General features: G+C 43.1%; 1 protein-coding gene across 2 annotated transcripts in view; it reads right to left on the reverse strand.

Annotated features, from left to right (window-relative positions):
- Nucleotides 1–19732, reverse strand: part of RNF121 (ring finger protein 121) — a 421292-nt gene that overhangs the window by 237153 nt on the left and 164407 nt on the right. For both annotated transcript variants that reach the window (XM_069640316.1, XM_069640317.1), the window contains exons 2-3: nucleotides 6979–7016; nucleotides 1068–1209 (exon numbers count right to left, since the gene is read on the reverse strand). In XM_069640316.1, coding sequence (XP_069496417.1) covers nucleotides 1068–1209; nucleotides 6979–7016 — 180 coding nt within the window. The remainder of the gene's footprint in view (nucleotides 1–1067; nucleotides 1210–6978; nucleotides 7017–19732) is intronic.

Genomic DNA, 19732 nt, shown 5'->3' on the forward strand with positions numbered 1-19732 from the left:
CTACATAACAATGTGGGAATTCAGAGGACAGAGAAAAACCGTATTTGCAAAAAGAATGTCAGTCATCACACGTGTAAAATGTACTTTTGCAAACTAAGAAAAATACTTGTTTAAAAGGTGCATGTTGGATAAGGCTCTGCCATTATCTAGCAATGTGAAGGGGTTGTGCTGTGAAACATATGGGGGATCTTATTCAACAGGCTGTATTCTGATTTATAACAAAAATTAATAAAATAAGGAATTAAATTGCCTTGGCTACATGGTGGAAGACAACCCCAAACAGGTTTCTGCTTGGGGGGTGCTGGCAAAAGTAGATGCTAGAACACACAAGTGCTAATTGCTACCTTGGCAGACTTGTGTCTGGGCTCAGGCCTCTTACAATGGAACTTCTGGGACACCAATGGGTGAAGTGGAAGTGGCCATAAAACCTTCAGACTGGGAAACCGCCATCCCACACAGGGCTGAAGTGACAGTTGGTGGTAGCTGAAGAGAAAAAATGGTCCCCAGTGAAGGACAAACGATAGCCATTTGTTTGTTTCAAAATACTATTTTATTCAGAAACTTTTAAAGACGGTTATTTTTGCAACAGAAATTTTCAGGAATGTAAAAAGTAAAACAGTTTTACAATCCTGGTTCCATAATGAGCAAAGAATCACCTTTTAGAGCCTTGGCATCCGCCACAAGTGTCTCACCAAAGTCCCCAACTATCTTGTGCCCAGCATAAAAAGTAAAACCCTTCCAAGAACATATCTGTCTCATTGAACCTACTTAGCCCCTCGAGTTACACAGAAACAGGCAGTGTGGCCACTCCCTTGCTGCTTTTTGCGACAAACCCTGGAACAATCTCCTGCTGGACACCAGAACTGAACTGCCCTTTTACGGATTCCACTATAAACTCAAACTTTGGCTGCACAGTCATCTGATGTGAATTTGTACTTCCTTTCTGTAACCCAAAAACCACCTACTTGATTCTATAAACCCCACCAGAAAGAAGTAGAGACAGTAGTTGATTCAGCAAAACGCTTGTCCGCCAGCTACTACCAGAGCCTTGCCATGCCAGTCCTTACATTGTATGAGCGAGGGTGTCTCTGCTTCCATTGGACTAGCAACAGCTGCGCGACCACCAAAGTGGCGATGAGAATGAGCACCATCTCTGCATGCATGGCCTCGTGGCCCCGGTGTTTTGCATGCATCCGTGCATGTTCTACTCTGCAACCAAAACAAGCAACAAAGATATGTCACTGAGCACAAGAGAACAGCAAAGAATTACAAAAGCAGACAATGCCAGCATGTTCATGTAAGACCTCATAACTAGGCTGACACGTTTCCAGGTCTGGGTGTGTACAATGTACCTAGAAAATGAAGAATATATACCAACAGTGGACATGAATAACTGGATTCTGGATTTCTGAGATCTTGGCTCCCGGTGGCTGCAAGGATCAAATTCAAAACCCTCTGCATTGTCCAAAATGCTTTCTGGGGGATGTGACCCCGCTACATCCAACTTGCCCTCCCCAAATACCTCCCTGCTAGAGCCCTTCGGTCCTCTACCTCTAAATCTCTGCAAGTCACACGTTTCTCCAAGCAGAGAGTTGGGGGGCAGAGGGTAGATATTTCTTTTGCAGGAGCCTCCCTTTGGAATGGCCTCCACCAGTCCAGGAAGCTTCTCAAGAACTTCCTTTTCTCCCCTTTCCCCCCTTCCTTGCTAATCCCTCGCCCCCTTGCTGCAACTGGCTACCTGGTCCCTTCCGAGTCATACAGAGGCCATGGCCTCCCTTGACCAGTCTGCCTCGGCACCACCCTACTAGCACTTGCCTTTGGGCACCCTTCCCTGACTACAGAGTCTGGATCACACCCCTCGCACTAGCTTACCCCCCCCCCATCTCTGCCCGCAGTGCACGTGCCCCCTGGGCTCCCCTCAGCACGTATACAGCCCCTTGGACACTCTCACTTTCCTCATCAGCGCCTCCTCCTGACCTGCCTCTTCCCCCTGCACTTCATGTTTGTTGCACTTGCACAATCCGAATATCACAAGGCCTAATTGGAGAGTTTACCATTATCCCACCCTGTATTCCCCCCCCCCACTTTGTCTTGTGGTGCTTGGAAACACTTTCTGCTGTATAGGCACCATACAAATGTTCATTAAATAAAATCCAATCACTACGGCAAAGGATTAGGTGCAATTGTTTTAGAACACCTAAGAACCATACAAAGGGTCAATTGGTGTTATTTTTCAATACCCTTTTTTGTGGTAAACAAAACCTATTGTTAAGGGAGTTTTCCTAAAGTCCACTTGAGGTAAGACTTCATAAAACTATCCTTTGGCATACATGTCCCCAACTCTTAGTATAGGTCTGTACTACCTTATTAGAAAATGGGTAATCATTCGCTGAAATACTTAATGCTGTTTAACAGGAAAAGTAGGACTGGCACTAGAAGTCGTTAATATGTAATCACACAAAGTAAAGTGCCCCCAATTGGTGGACACTACACTACCGCGCCTGAACACCTCATACTGACAGCAAGGTCAGTCAACAATTCATATACTTAATAGAGTTAGTTATTCTGTTGTCATTTAAACTGCATCTTAACAAAAATACACAATTTCATGAGTAACCAGTTTATTCTCGACAAACAGCACATTTAAAAAAGATAGAACTACACATGATAAAAGTGAGCTTGATGCATTTCGGGAGAAGTCACCCTTCATCAGGAGCAAACATTCATGAGATTTAATCTTATAGCTTCATCCTTTATATTATATGTAAAAAGTAACTAAAAACTCCAGTCAGTGTTCCAACGCTTAAACTATACATTTGTATTTAATAAATCAATTTAATTCAATCTAGTATCCGAATAGAAATAAATTTTAAAGTAGTCAGTGGATAATTTACTGCGATAATTTATCGCTTTTGGGAGTCAGCCAGTCTCCTTAAATGGACAATTCTGGAAAAGAATGTCAGACAAGGTAATGTATGTTGCTGCTAAACATCTTTTTTTTACTATTCTAGATAGTGATGCCTACATGGTGGACAGTGCTTTCTAGAAGTAGTGCAGTTTACTATACTTGGTGTTAGTCAGATATGCTATAGATAAAAAAGACCATCTCAATGTGCTACATAACTATGGTTCTGACTTTAATGTCACAAGATACCCACTAGACAGAAGCTTCATTAGGTATGGCGGTTGGGATAGTAAAGCAATGTTGTTCAGTTCCATTCATTCTGTAGATGAGTACAAGTGAATACAATAAGTTCCTTTATCTTTAAGTCCCATTATAGTAATTGAGAGGAAGAAGGGAGACACAAGCTGGCAAGTTTGGTTCAGAGGTAGGGTGGACACCCTGGACACCTCTTCATGCAGTACAGTCACACTGGAGTGACTTCGGTTCAAGCCCTCTGTGCCGCATCGACAGACCACAGTCTCACGATTACTTGGTCTGGCAACGAAAGGAAGGACTCTATGGGCTATCTCAGCAGCAGTCGAGAGAGATGACCCTTGGCATGGATGTCTGTCTCCTTGGGCGGTCTGCGATGTTGGCACCTTTTTATCAGCTTAAACAAAAGGGCAGTATTTGCCTGGTCGATCATCTCCGGTTCTGAAGTCCTGCACTCTGGTGAGGGGACTTCGATGAGTGGGATTGTGCCTCTGGAGCTCACCATAGTTCTGGACGGATTCGACATTGCACTGCAAATGGGTTAGAGGCATCCTGTTATTCACGGTCTGCAGCTCTAGGGGCACAGCACCTTAGGAGATTGCTCGATGATTTGTAGTTCATCTCCGGGCTGGTTGGTCCCACCAGCCAAAGGGAAGGAGTCAGCCTCTTCGGAGCTCCACCGATCAGAAAACTGGAAAAGCACAGCAGTTGTCGCTTCACTGTGACTGGAAGGGTCTGCAGGCGTCCCTGGTTGTCTTCAGCTTTGGTTCTTCTGTTCCAGTGGTTGACCTGCCTTTCACCTCAGGAACCCCAACCTTTATCCGTTCCCCCTCCCCCACACGTCTCTGCAAACTCTGCATTTTACAAAAAGGGGCGGGTTGCTTTCCAATCAGGACAGCTACCCTCGCCCCTCCCCCAGTGGGAACTAGTTCCATTCAAGCACTCTGGCAGACAAAGGGTAGTGAATAACTCCTCACCACTGCCTGCCTGCCAGATACACTGGAGCCTATGCGGAACAACCTCAGTGGCTGTTTGTCTTAGGCAGGAATCCGGTTGATTCCATCCTCAAGCACCAGTGTGTCTGGAAAGGCAGTAAGCAAGGGAGGAGTCCAAAACACTGCAGCCCTTTGTCATCCACCTTGCCTGAACGGGAACTACTCCCAGTGGGGGGCTGCAATACCCAAATACCCTGGGACCTCAAGCCATTGTGCAGTGCAGTCTCTGAATCTTGCTGAAACTGTGGGCATCCTGTTGGACCTCCAGAGACGTGAATAAAGTCCAAAAGGTCCCCTCAGAGTGCTGAACCTTGCGAACGAAAATCGGACCAGCAATATTCTGTCCTCTGTGCGCCTGAAAAACGGCGCTAAATCTAGAACTGCATCCAGCCTGGAGGAAACTCTTGCCTGGAGCCTTCTTCCATGATCCCTGCTGCAAGTGTCCTTCCAAAATCCTGTCTTCTAGACAAAGGAATCCTTCGACCAGGTACACTTCTGCAACATTTCTGTAACACATCTGCGTTGAGGTACTGCACAGAAGTGTTGGCTGGCTTATTTACTTACCTTCAGTCTCTTGTGATTCCTGTGTATCCTTGGGTTGCTACTGTGATTGGGAGGTCCCTCGTCCAGTTCACCCAGGCCCACTGCTGGAATCCTCCTAGGCTGTCTTTTCTGGAGACCCTGGATCCTCACTAACTTCCAAAGTGTACTAATTGTTTGTCCAGTCATCCTCAGGAACTCGGACTTTACCTGCAACTGAGCCCTATCTCACCCTGCCTAATGCTGGCTCGTAGACCACTGGGGTCCCTCTTCTGCCTCAGAGAACTCATGTACTAGCATTGGGAAGGGCTAGATAATTTAAAGGGCCTGCCTTGAAAAGTAAAAAATTGTTGAAAAGTGTACGTACTTGGAAATGTTCGTTGGTAACTTCTTGTAACCTTAGATATGTTCTGCCATTCTGAAAAGTATATATAGGAAATATTCACAAAGTGTTACTCCTTAGAAACGGTCTCCATTCTAACAAAGTAGACTGAAGGTTAAGTTACTCACCTGCGAATTGGGCTCCCCTCATCCCAAAAGTAATACTGTTGGTTTCACTTTATTATTCCTGTTAGGATAATTGTACGAGTGTCCCCAATTGGGTCTTGCTTCCCACGACTTGCTGTCCAGAAGAAGTCTGCCTAGGTCATACTTTTAGGTTGCTGGTAGCTCCTAGTATATAGGTTTTACCTACCTTATTTTTGGATGGCACACAGCTAGGCAAGGTAACAAGTCATTTCTTCCCTTATTTTGTGAACTGAAAGGTAACCAATTGAATATTACACCCTCACGGTCCAACTCCCCTAGAATAACGGTTAGCCTGACCCAGAGTTATAGGTTTTTACTGTTCCTACAATAAGTCTTCCACTATTCATAAAAGTATATTGTCCAGTTGACTTACTATGCGATTTCTTGCTGGGCGTCACGGTACAACTGTTATGGTCTCCTACCCTTGTATAACTGTAATACAAGGGTAACTATTGGTTTTGACTTCCCTAGTACTACGGTTAGGTGTTCCATAGAAGGTTATATGCTTTAGTCTGTGCACCTTCAAGCATAGTGTTGTGTTTTTATAATTGTGGTTATAAGTAATGTGATAGTACTTCTTCCCCTTGCGCGCACCCCACCCCCCCCAAGATTTATCAGGGCCTACTTGCATTTAAATAAAACATTTATTTTTACAATGTGCAGTGTTACAGTGTTTTTTTGGACCATTTGTATTACAATTTCTTTGTACTGATTCTACAGCCGTCCCTCTTAAGATAAGCCTGGCTGCTCTGTCTACGCTATCCTGAATTCAGTTGGTACAGCGTTATACTAAGAGTAGAGTCTTGTACTGTCTGTTGAATGATTTTACTAAGCCCTTAGTTGGACTTAAACTGTCCCAACAGGCGTTCGAAAGGAAGAATGGCCAATACTGGTGCTGAAAGCCTTGTGTGGGCCTTTGTTGGGGCCATACATGAAAGAATGCGCCCCTTGTTCGACATCACTCATCACTAATCCGTGGGTACATTCATGCCAATCTAGCGTGTGGTAAATACCCCTGGTGAAGCAGTTTAATTTGATGCAATTTAAATGTACAGGATACCAGTGTTTGACATGTGTTGACATAATATAATCCACAAAAACAAAATTTGAAGCAGTTAACGCAGAAATTGAGAACATGTGCTAGGAGCCGTACCCCAACCTCACATCCATTAGTGCCATATAAATAGCAGAAATCAACCCTCTATTCACAGAGTAACAATCGAAGCTCACTTCGAATGGAGTTGGAGGCCTAGAAATGTCTTTCTTCCATTAAGGATGCCCCTTCAGCTGAAGATCATGTAATACTGATTGCCTCAGTTTTCCAGGTTCCTGCACCAAATCCAATGGTGGAGGTCATAAATATAGTCCATATTTCTCAAAGAGTTCTCAGAGCCAGGTGCTTACATGCTGCCTAAGGGACAGACTATCCTGGAACCCAGAGCCATTCTGCAACTGCAATCATGTAAAACGTTTATTTTTTAAACCAATCCACTGCCCCTCATTAGATGGTCATACAACACCCAAAGTTGCACGGCTAGATAAACTTCCATGCCGGAAAATACTACCCCACCTCACCCCGCACCCCTGAATCTTGGGCAATATCAGTTGCTTTTTCCTCCATCAAAAACAGTAATTAATTCAACACTTCTGCTTGAGCAGAGGTATGTTGCCATTCACAAGAGATAAAACAGCAGTGTACAGCAAGATATGTCCAGCCATAGGAAACAATAGGGACACTGCACATCAAAGTGGGCTCACCTCCATCGCTCCTCCGGGGACAGTTTGGCTAAATCCACCTAAGGAAAAATAAATAAAAAGCATGAAGGGCCAGCACAAAAACTAAAATATTGATCATTTACCAGACAGGTAATTCTCTTGGCACAATTAACACTCAATATCTTAACTGCTACAAAGTGACTTCTGTGAAGAATGTTCTCTAGGTTGTGCATAGAAACAAAGTCCTCTGCTCCCTACTGTAGCACACAAGGGTGGTTAAAAACACATTCCCAGATTCTGTAGGATTCTGGCACCCGTCACCTGCAGTAAAAAAGTAGTGCGACTAGATCAGAGATTTGACCCCGACCAAGGGGGAAGGGACCCCCATGAACCGGAGGCTGGAGGCCTACCAGAGACATACCTACAGCAGAAATGGAGTGAGGGAATTGGGAGGGCTCCACTCTCTACCCCCCAAACCCCACATAAATGCCTTGAACAATTAACATCTTCTCCAGTGTCTTGATTTTGAAGCACACAATGAGCCCAAGATACTGGAAAATGACCTCACAAAGAATGGAATGAGGGCGGACATCCAGCCAGATCCGTGCACATCGAGAGGACAATTTACTGCAATGTATGGAGTGTTACATTGAGAGTGCACCCTTACAGAGATCCTACATTCTTCCTTCTGCATGTAGGTATTGTAGGGAAAGACTTAGGCCCACTTTACGGTGGTACATGCTCTACAACAGTCCCATAAATGGCCACACCCCACAAGTGCACTGCTATCCAGGTTTGGCTTTCCAGAGAATAGCAGCAGTGCACATTGGTGTGTGCAGAAATTGCTTTCTCATCAATTGTGTGCCTGAAAAGTACTTCTCAAAGTAATGGCCACCAGAGGTTCTGCTACTACCTCTGACTCAGGAGCACCCTCACCACCAACACCTCCTTCTGAAGGTCCTGAGCAAGGGAACAGGCGTCATAATGTGGAAGGACATCGAAAAGCAAACTAGAATAAAGTAGAAGGAATCCCCATTGCCTGCAGCCAGCGTGAATCGTGGGTGTGGAAACTATTTAGAACCGTTGGAGGTGCCAAAATCGCAAGCAAACCACGTACAATGCACTGAGTCGCGGAAAACCTGGCTTGACCAGCTACGGCGGCATCTGAAAGCGAAACACCAGGTAGCTGTTCGGAAGGTTGTCCGCTTCCAAGCAGGCATTAGGTTATTTTCCTCTACAGCATCCTCTGCATCTGCTACTGCCACCACTGGGGACCCTCCAGTGGGCCACCGCATCCCACAACCAGTCTTGGAGGAGAACATATGCACTGCAACAGACCCGTACCTTTCAAAGGTCACTGTATTGTGCATATACTGCGATGCGGTACTGTGTAGGGGAGAAAGTTTTCAAAGTGCTTTTGAGGCTTCGGTTCGGGAGCATGACAAAGTGCCCCCCTACCCAAGTGAGGTGCACCCCACATCTACTCTCCATGTACGATTTTACCCCTGTGATTGGTACTCTTTGCCAAAACTCCCTTCCATTGCTGTTTTTTGTGGCCCGTTTTATAACATCAGGAAAAATGCTACAGAACCATAAGGGGTTCGCAGGGGGAACAAAAAGGCTCTTTTCAGAGCCACCTTGCACTGTTGAAAAATAGAAGTTGAGAGAAAGCATGCAGGCGGGACAGATGGAAACAATGGGCGGCGAGACTCCGGCAAAAGCATTGTATGCATTTGCAAAACGAAGTGGTGAATCTGAAAAGAGCCTTTTTGTGCTGTTTGTGTTTGGAACGTTGGAAGTGGTGAACAACCACAGGGAAAATGCTTGTTAGGAAGCGCAGCACTACATTTTGGATATTACGCAGAAACAGCTCATTGCCAGCATCAGTCAGATGAACTCCATCTGAACGAAAAATGTTGGTACTACGAAACGTAATGTTTTCATTGTGGAAGGAGAACATGCCAACGTTGCGCAAAAAAGCGCAAAGAGCCGTGTTTACATTGCGCAGCGATTTCTCAGTTTGTGGCCCACATGAGGAAGAACTCAGCCACATCTTTCTCTGGGCAGTGCGAAAAAGAATGTGCAATTTTGGAAACATTTCCATGAATTTCTGAAATGTCTCCTTCATTGCAAACTGAAGTGAAATGCCGCTAACATGCTCTAAACTGTTCCCTCCACAATGAGCAATAATAATGTCTGAATGAGCGAGCATAACCAAACTGGCACAAAGAGGACCCACTTCATCCCACGTATTCCGTGCCAGTGCACAGCGACATTATGGAAACCAAGGTGTGTTGCCAGTGCACAGCGTTCTGCGTAAACTTGTACCCAATGTATCCAGGAGTCACCCAAAAGCTGTATAATCCGCCTACTGAACGCCACACCCGTCCCAGTAACCATCTCCACTCGGTAAGCAGACGTATATTGACCAATCCCAACACCTGCACAGTTCTATTTCCATTGCAGCCACCCTGACTAGACCTACATGTAGCACGTGCACACCTCCTAATGGCGAAGCTTTCGCAAACATATTGCCCTGTCGTGGGCTGCACAAACACATTTTAAGCGTCATAGAAAATGGGCGTCTTGGTGAAAGTTATGAAAGGTTTTTTTTCTAATTTTGCTAAAGCGACATGTAAAGAAACACCTTTTTGTGTGCTCCTTGTTAGGGATTGCTCTCTGCTTTTCCTCCTTATATATTACTACACGAGTGCCTGCAGCTTACATAGTGCCGCAGATGACTAATTTCAAAACATTATCAACACCACTGACAAACGTCACACTAGAAGCACTGGGGTTCTCATGGGCACAGAATAATATCCTAGCATGGAACAGAAAAACATACATACACCGGTATCGATAATCCGTAGTCCCATTTCAATGACAAGCACATTAAGAAAAACCAGCATATAGCACGTGCGCTTTGCCCAACTACCGCGAGGGCAGCGCCCCTGGAAAGTAGGGCCAGTGCTTCCCTTTCCAGTACTCTTACCAGTACTCCCTGATTGACTACTGTTAAACGATTACATACGCATCGCATCCACCAATTACAATCAAGAATTGTGAATGTAACCATCAGATCTATTGAACAGTCCATACCAACCACTAAACATGCAGAGGTAAATGTCCTGTAAATCAAAAGTATCTGCTCAGGCAAGTACTGTAAAACGATCTACGAGTTCTGCACCCACATACATCGGCATCGCTACCCATCACCATGCCTAGTAGGTATTACTATTTTTTGTACAGTACAGTGATACCTGTGCTATAAGTTCCTAGCAAAAGGGTACCTAGCAGTGAAGCCTCATAACGTACTCAAAATTCATACTGTTATTTCTCCCATCACCTACCATTAAAATGGCTCCTACAGTGGTAGGTGGTGGCAAAGTTGCCATTTGCCCCCAACAGCCATTGGTATATGGAAACGGTTACCCTGTTCTTTTGTTCCGTCAATTTTACAATGCGTTCCCTGATTAACGCACCTATCAAATTTGTTAAAAATTTAAATAAAAATGATGAGACAGCCTTTCCCACCAAACTAAACCAAGTGCATACATTGCAAGCATAACGACAGTTTCCGGCAGCACGTCATAGATAACCGTAGTTAAGCAATAAAAAAAGTGTGCATTTACAATAGTAAATTTCATAAATATGCATAAAGTAATTAAAGCCCAAAAGCAATGCCTGCAATCATAGCAAGCATACGTATGCAGAGTACATGCAAATGCACACACAAAAACATTCCGCTTTGCACTCTGCACATCTTTCCGCACCTTTGTCATCCTTCCACAATGCATTTTTAAAGTAAATAGGCCTACACAAATACACATAAGTATTTCATAACATGTCATACAATACGCTCCCAAATAACCCGCCTACCACCTTAACAAACATGCTTCTGCTCTCAAGTGCCCATTCACATCGTAAGCCTTCCATTTATACACACACACACTTCCTCTTCCTGTCAAGACATCCCCCTATAGTTTTGAAGAATGTATTGCACAAATGTAAGCACAATGTTATTAGCCAACATATTTTGTTACCATCTTCTTATACAGGTGCAGTACCCACCTATCTCCGGAAAGCCACTGGAGTGTGCACTTCAAAATACAGCCTGCAATAAACCTACTCTGAGCAAGCAACAAAATACGTACAATACCATCATATTGTTGTATGTCTTAGTAGAAGAGTACACTATTGTTGTATTGTAGCATATAGATGTGCGGCAATCCACCAGTATATGCTTCATTGTTACTGATGACACCTCTACAGGTGTTCAGTGTTTGTTATGTCGCCACCATTAGACGAATCCCACACAGTAAGATACTGTCCCCAACCGAAAGTTAGACACAACTGCTCAGTGACACTACCAGTTAAATACCTTCCCTCCTATTGACCCACTCATGCACATTGCACACATACATTTCAAATTTTGCACACCCACACTTCCCTTTCTTCGCCAACAGCTACTACACAGTGCCTACCAAACTGCAACTCTGTAGAAAGCAACGCAGAAAGAGAGCCACGCAACCTAAAAACACAGAAAGTAGCCATCCACTGCAAGCTGAACCTGAACAGAAAGTTGAAGAGTTAATTCAGTCATTAAGGAAAACGGATGCATCTACCAGTAAAGACAGTGCAGTTGATCTGTCAAAATGTGAGAATGGAAAAAAACCACTATGTATAGTGCAACGCACACTACAGCTAAGAGCACATACAAACGGTAATGTAACCAGAAGCAAGCATTCTAATAAAGCAATTTTACAAACAATGTTCCACCACAGAGTCCTTCAGAACCTTATAAATGGAGGGCAGAAATCACGCTCAACCCTGAAAACCTACTGCTGAAAAGTCATCCTAGAAGCTCCTGTGTGCAATGAGCGTGAAACCGAAATTGTTTATAGTAAAATGTCACCGGATACTTTGAAACAAACGCAATGACAGCATAAATACCTTTGGCCAAATCAGTACAGGTGAGTGGAGTCAATGAAGAATCATAAAACAAGAACAAACCAAATTGCCTTAAATCGGAGTGGAGGGTATGAAAAGATACCCAATACCATAAAGCAACACGCCACACCTACAAATGGCCTTGCACATCAATGTGTATCGTTTGCCAATGCTTAATCAAATATTTGCAGCAATTCCTCAATCAGTATGTCAAAGGCAACGACAAAATAAAAATGAAAGTACTACAAACTATGGCCTCCTGTCCAGTGCGCAACTACACTGGAATACAAGGAACCATAGCTCACTTAGCCTGTATTTCTGGACCCGCTTGCAAAAGCACCTTCCGCTGTATCAAAATGTTAGCAACGCACCATTCAGAAATCTAGTTTACAAACGGTACTATGCAAAAAGTCCAGCTTTAGAACTCCAGATTTAAATGATATTCTTCTACACAGTACAGCCAAACAAGTGCTCGATGAAATTGAGCACATCCAAAGGAAAATTTGTGAAATTGAAGAGCACTTAGAAATGCCAGCATTTTCAGAACACAGTACTGACAACAGTGCAGCTATCAACTTTTTATATCACACATACAGAATAGAAATACAAAAGTTCAAAGGCACATCTGCTGAAATGCTAAACCAAGTATGTTTGTGTTGTAGAATAGAAAGAGCACAACAACTATAGATATAATGCAGAAAATAGAAGGCAATGAGGAATCCCAATGGTGTCAATTACCTCTGTACCTTATAGCTGAAAACAAATACGAACACCTCCATACTGTGGACATACCGCACTGCAAAACTTGACAATAACCAAAGGCCTTCACTGGCAATTAGTAACTATTTCCACTTCTAAACGCACTACATCAGCTTAATTTGTATGAGACCATTATAATCCAAACAGTGCACCCATTTCAAGCAATAATACGACTTCAACCGAAAACTGCAAAATTGCCTCCCACCGAATTACTGAGGCATTTGTGGTAAAGTAGTTTATTTACCATTAGATCTCAAACAAAATGTAGACACTCTAAGAGTGCAAAGGCCAATACAAGAATCTTTGATTATCCTGGTAAATGGTGTACCTACAAAGACAAAACACTGGACGGTAGGCCATGTGTTGGGTGTGTGGTTTTCATAACGTTTTGACCCATTTGCTGGTGCCCTTTGTTACACAAGCCTTCCATTTCCCAAATGTGACCTACATTTAGTCGCTGCTTTAGGCACCATACACTTTTGTAACCCGCACAAGTCACCTACCCTTGAAAAGGTCTGTCTGTGCCCTTTCAAAAAATGTATGCTTGCCGTTCCTCACCACATTGGTTTTCCCGATTTACACATGCTAAGTGCGTCTGTTCAGGCCGTGAGAGTAAAATTCCTGTGTACCATGGCTCAGTGTTTGGCTTGTGGTATTGCTGGTTTTGTAAAACACTACAAAAAATGTGTGCTCTCCCAACTGCAAGAGTCGGGGGAATGTAGCGGAGCATTGCTTTTCTCAAAAGTCCTAGAAGCCATTGCCGTACCAAGCTAACCATGTCCAACACATACCTTTTTTTTTCGGTAATTTTCCGGCTTTTCCCCCAATCTATGGCAGTTTCCCCTACCTAGTTGTTGCCTGACCTATGCAAATCACCCCTTCATAAACTTGGAATTTTGTCTACTTTTCAGAAATATATGCTTTTCAGTCCTCCAAATCGGCTTTCCTACCCTTTTCTTCCACTCCGTCCATGCATGTCCAATTGGCAAAAATGGCCAAAATCGCCTAGCTCTCTCACAAAACTGTTCATAACCACATAAAATATTTTTTTTCTGTTTCCAGCCTGTTCTTGAAAGCCAGGAAATTGGGGAATTCAGCACAGCAAACCATTTGTTCCTAGCTCTTACAAGGAAAAAACCACAGGCTACTTTGTACATCAGTTTATTGGCATTTTTTGAAAAAAAACAAAATGTTCCCCCTTTTTGGTTATTTTCTCTCACCCCCCTACAGCAACTTAGAATTCCTGGGTGGCGTTACGACCGCCTACATGTGGGGAAAAAAAGAAGGAGCCAAATTTGGCAGAGATCTCTCATGTAACAAAAAAGTTACAAGCCATTGAATGGCCACATACCGAAATCACCAAAAAAAGACCCTGGCACTGGGGAGAAATACCCACGGCACTTATAGGGTTAAATAAAACAATGAATACTACAAGGAAATAAACAGTCAAGAAAACCTGAGTGTAACAACCAAAATCATTCGGGACTCCTCAAAAACGGACCATTTTGAACGTCTAGATCCTAGTGCAGCCTCCAATATTTTAGACCACTATACAATTGACCCACTGCACGCCAAAGACACCATAGACGATGCACTAGAAACATTAAATGCAGCAAGCCAAAGGAGCACTAATCTGTATATGGGGAAAAATGTGTGGAAGCACAAGCCTTTCCTCTAATCTTCCCGACTGAAAAATGTGGAGGACATGAGGCACACAAATAACCGCATCAGAAAACCGCTGTTTACAAATGTATTCTGAAGATCCTAGATTTAGACAGAACGTGGGGTACATCTTCCACCTGCTCTTTGAAAGTGAACTGGCAACGCTATGTTATGGAGTTGCCCCCACATTAAAAACAGGTTCCCATTTTCTAAACATGTCTGCTACTTCAAAACGTGCAAGAGAAGGACAGTTTTACAAATCTCTTGGCAAACATGCGTGGTACGAAAGAGTACTGGTTCCGACGGCATGCAGATGTACGGTGTATGCTATGCAACCTTGGGCCACCCACATGGTTTGTCACTTTAAGTTGTGCAGAGTATGCATGGAAGACTTGCACACTTTCCTACGCATAGCAAACAAAAAAGGTGTAGACATGAAAACATCAGGAGAGCTTTGCTCTCTCGATCCAGTAAATGTTTCACGCTACTTTCATAATAAATCACTTCCTTCCCATGCTGCACTACATTTGCAATAAAGCACTTCCTCCCCTTGGAGAAGTGGAACACTTATTTTGGAGAAAAGTATATCAAGCCAGAGGAGCACCACACATCCACATGCTTTTGTGGATTAAAATGTTTGGTGGGGAGAGTGATGATTGTTTTGCATTTCATTTAACAAAATGTCACTTGCGAAATCCGTACAAGCACAAATTTTGCAATTCCAAAGACAGAAAATGTGGCAAGTAGTGTCGATGCAAATATAAGAAGAGAGGCAAATACTACACCAAATGCCGCTTTGGTTTCCCTAGACCAGTTTCAACAGGCCAAGTGAACACCTTCAGGTCTTTGGTTCGACACAGTGTGAAAGGAAAATCTCCTAAGAACACAGTGCATAAAAGAGGAGCGAAGCATCAAGGTACATCAATGATTACAATGCAATTATTGCCCGCCTATGCAATGCCAATGTTGATGTACAGTACATTGCAGACGATTCCACTGCAGCTGCACAATAGGTCACCGCCTACTTAACCAAAGCAGAGAAAACAGCTCAAAGTCTTCTGGGATGACATATCCTCTGACAGAATACTGACACAGAAATTGCCGCAGACCGTTTAACCGGCCCCGCCTTTTATGAGAAATTTGACAACCTAGTGTGGCTAAGCCGTGGCCCCGCTGCATCCAGAAAAAGAGTTGTACGAAGACATACAAACAATAGCCAAAAGCGATCCCAAAAGCCAGGACATTTTGAAGAACTTTCTGGACCCATACCACCTGAACAGGCGTATTACTTTAAAAGCCTTGTGCCTGTCCCAGATAGCCCAAAACTTTGCATTCAAAAACATTAACCAAATGAGGAAAAAAAAAAAGGTAGAGTGGAAAGTTGTGAAGGCAGCCTGGTGAAACTTACCAAACGCAGCCTAATTAATCATATGAAGTTGTCATTAAACACTCAACACAACGAACTGTACTACATGGCTTTACTGTAACTTTTCAAACCATGGAGAAAAGAAGGTTAGCCACCTACACCTCCTATGAAGATGCTTTCGATGCCAGTGAAAGTACAATTACAGATGAACTGTACACAGTAAAAAACCATTGGACAATGAACGCCAACAAGAAGAACTTCAACAACTAAAATGTAGACACTTTCGAGAGCAGTGAACCTTCTCAAACAGGCAGCCAAGAACCACTTGCAGAGCAACTCATAGCAAATGAGGCAGAATTAGCCATGACCGAAGTAACAACCACTATGCTTCAGAATGAGCACTGTGCAGAAGAGTTGGCAGTACAGAAATCCCAACTAAACAATGAACACCGTACCATTTTTGTCAAAGTAAGTAAAACCATTGAACATGGTATGCAGCACGAAAGTAAAACTTGCACCTGTGACAACTACAAACCTGTACTGCTGTATGTAAGTGGTGAAGCTGGGTCAGGTAAAACATTAATAAAAAGGATCAGCAAATGCCTCAAACAAATGAACAACAACCTTTCTGCTGTTGTAGCCGCCCATACAGGTTTGGCTGCCTACAACATAGGTGGAGTCACTCTACACCGATTGCTACTCCTTCCAGTAGAACACCAAAACAAATTAGAGTACTATAAACTTTATGCAGAATCTGTTATGGAGCTATGCAGAGTTTTGAAACAAATGAAAATGCTCCCAATAGATGAGGTGAGCATGCTCTCCAACCTAATGATGGCTTTGATTCACCACAGCTTGCAAGAGGTACTCAAAACAGACTACGAACAACTCTTTGGAGGAAAACATGTGATTGTTTTCGGAGAGCTCCTTCAATTAACACCAATCAAAGGTGAACCCATCTTCAAAACCTTAGGACACAGAGTGCCGTAAAAGTCTTGGAATGATCAGGAATGTAAATCTCTGGCAACTTCCAATACAGAACTAACTCAAAACATGCGTCAGTCGGCAGACCTCACCTACGCCAACATTAAAAAAAACATACTGATTGGTGTACTATCAATGGAGGCGCAGTCTACCCTCAATACTAGATGCATCCATGAGCTGTACAGGCGTATCATGTGCTAAGGATGTTATGGCACAATTAGCTCAGAAATATCACAAAAACAACCACTAGTGGAAAACCATGCCAAAGACAAACTGGACGTACACGGTATGACAATATCCATGTGCCAAAGCATAGCATGACTACAAACCTTAGAGAACTATCTCCAACATAGCTGGTTTGGAGAAAATGTTATCATGCGTCAACTGTAGTTATGTTGTAACATTGACGTAGAGCAAGGTTTAGTAAATGGAGCATTTGGTACAGTTGTTGGCTTCCAGACATACCCATGGGACAACAGCATTCAGTTTGTAAACATCAAGTTTGACAAAGTTTCAGAAGTCAAAAATATAGGAAGCACAACGGCGCAATTTCTTCTTTCCAAAGACATGTATGTACACAGAAGAGTTTTCTCTGTCACTAGTTTATGCAGTAACTATTCATAAATCGCAAGGTCAAACCTTAGATCAAGCATTGACTGATATTGGCAGCACAGTCTTTAAAAAAGGCATGAGTTATGTAGCACTGTCACAGCTACGTACACTGGAAGGACTATACCTAGTGAGTTTTGATGCAACTGCAGTCAGTGCAGACATTCCTTGCATCAGAGTACAATAGACTACGTGCACTGTACACACCCCATCTGAAAATGTAACCCATTCCTCAGAAACCGAAAGGTTTGAAAAGAAGGCTCATTCAATCAGAATTTGTAATGAAAGCAACTCATACTACCTCAACTACCAAAAGTTGATACAAAAGGAGTCAAAAAGACAAACCATACCCAACTCACCCACACAAAGAAATGCCTCTGCAAATAAACCATGTACCCTTCTATCGAAGTGCTCAGACACAGAAGTACCTGGCCCATTCAAATTCTCCAATACAACAGGTGTTAATTGCTGTGCAAATGTAACAATGAATGTTCCATTCCAAATGTCAGCATTTATTTAAATGGCACAGACTAGTTGTGTTTGCAAATGCTCGTCCTTCTCAGAAATGCAGTAAGTAATCCTGACACCATTTACAGTGTCTCAGGAAAAAGACAATTGGACTACAGTGCTTGAATGGTGACATTCACTTTAAACCGAAAAGAAGATCCACAGGAATTTCTAATGCAATTACTACACATACTGGAAAGAAAACACTCAAATGAAATCTTTCACATTTCCTACATGTGGAAACATACATGCACTCTGTGCAACCATGTCATTCAGGAACAAGTCCCCAACAAATGCTTTGTGTATGTATCAATACCTAACTGACTCCATTCCATTTCAGCAACTGGTGCAAAATGCAAACCATAGCATATGTATGTCGTGCAATTCTGATAATCGTTCGGCGTTACATATACACACATATTCAATATGTAATATTAATGGTCCTAAGATACAATGTCGATGGAACCAAAAACAGCTGCAAACTTACTGTCTTCACACACGGACAGGTATCACTTGGCAAGAAAACCTTCACAACAGTAGCCATAATCTACCACACAGGCGACTCAACCAATGGATGCCACTATACTGCCTACATTAGAAAGCAATGGCCATGGTGGGAATGCATGTCCAAAGCAGAGATTACCTGCAAATCTTGCAAATGCCTACTTAATATTCTTGAAGCCAAAATGTACTAATTGCTGTATAAACCTACTATACCTTACTCCCCAGCACCAACCAGTAACTTCGTAAGTGCACAAATAAATGTTTTCCTTCCACACAGTCTACCTAAAGCAACTTGGCATACTGCAAGCATTGACGAAATGCACTAAAGTGTGCGTTGGACTTTTTTTTATAACACATTTTATTGTATTTTCGTACCATAATACAAAGACATTCAATACACAACCGTATAACTTTGCATACAAATGCCAGAGCAGTGCGAGCAGGTTCTGTTTGGATATAAGCGTATTTAGAAACACAGATGCTATAAGATATAGATAAGGTCAAGACAACAATTGGCCTCTTTTCTTGCTAGTCTTTTTCAAGCGGCAACAAGTGGTGGTGTTATAGTCCGTGGCCATTGTAAAGTTGCGCCCCAAAGTCCGTTATGCATGCTGTACATGCTTTACAATGCCTGTTCCCATTTCCCCCAAATTTTGTCTGCTTTGCCCGGACAGCCTCTTGCTTGGTAGACTCGGCGTTCCATTAGGATAATAGAGTCTACATCTGATATCCATTGATCATATTTCGGAGTACTTTCTGAGCCCCACAGTTGCGCAATATTTATTTTGGCAATTCCTGTGGATGTCGAGATAAGTAACTTTTCGAAGCGAGACATGTCTCCATCTTCAATACCCAGGAGGAGGGGTTTGGGGTCTGTTGGGATCGGGCGACACATGACTTTCGAGAGTCGTTCACTAAATTTGTGCCAGAAGGGTTATATCCGGGTACACTACCATGGAATGTGATAGCAGGTTCCTTCCCCTTGTTTGCAGCGTAGGCATTTGGGGTTGGTCGCTTTACCCCATTTATACAAAGCTACTCGTGGACAGTATATCCTCTGAAGTATTTTCAGTTGGACGAGCCTGATTCTCGCCAAGATTGCAGAGTCTCTAGGATACATCAGGGTCGAGATCCATTCTTCGGGTACTATTGGGCCCACGTCTCTTTCCCATTTCGTCTTCAGGATCAACTGCTCTTTCGTGGCAAACGAGGAGATGGCGTTGTACATAGTGAATGTGACCTTATTACTTACACTGTCTATGACTATATTCCTTTCTATGGGGGTACACTCCGGCATGTCCGCCAACTGAGCCCTATGCACTTTGAGTGCATGTTGTAATTGTCCATAGTGATAGTATTCGGTGTCTGGGAGATCGTATGATGACAAGAGCTTGGCGAACTGCATTATCTGGTTGCTCACAAATATTTGCTGAATGGTTTGTATGCCAGCTGTTA

Source organism: Ambystoma mexicanum, chromosome 7q, assembly GCF_040938575.1.
Source record: "Ambystoma mexicanum isolate Mex_15411 chromosome 7q, UKY_AmexF1_1, whole genome shotgun sequence".
NCBI lineage: Eukaryota > Metazoa > Chordata > Amphibia > Caudata > Ambystomatidae > Ambystoma > Ambystoma mexicanum.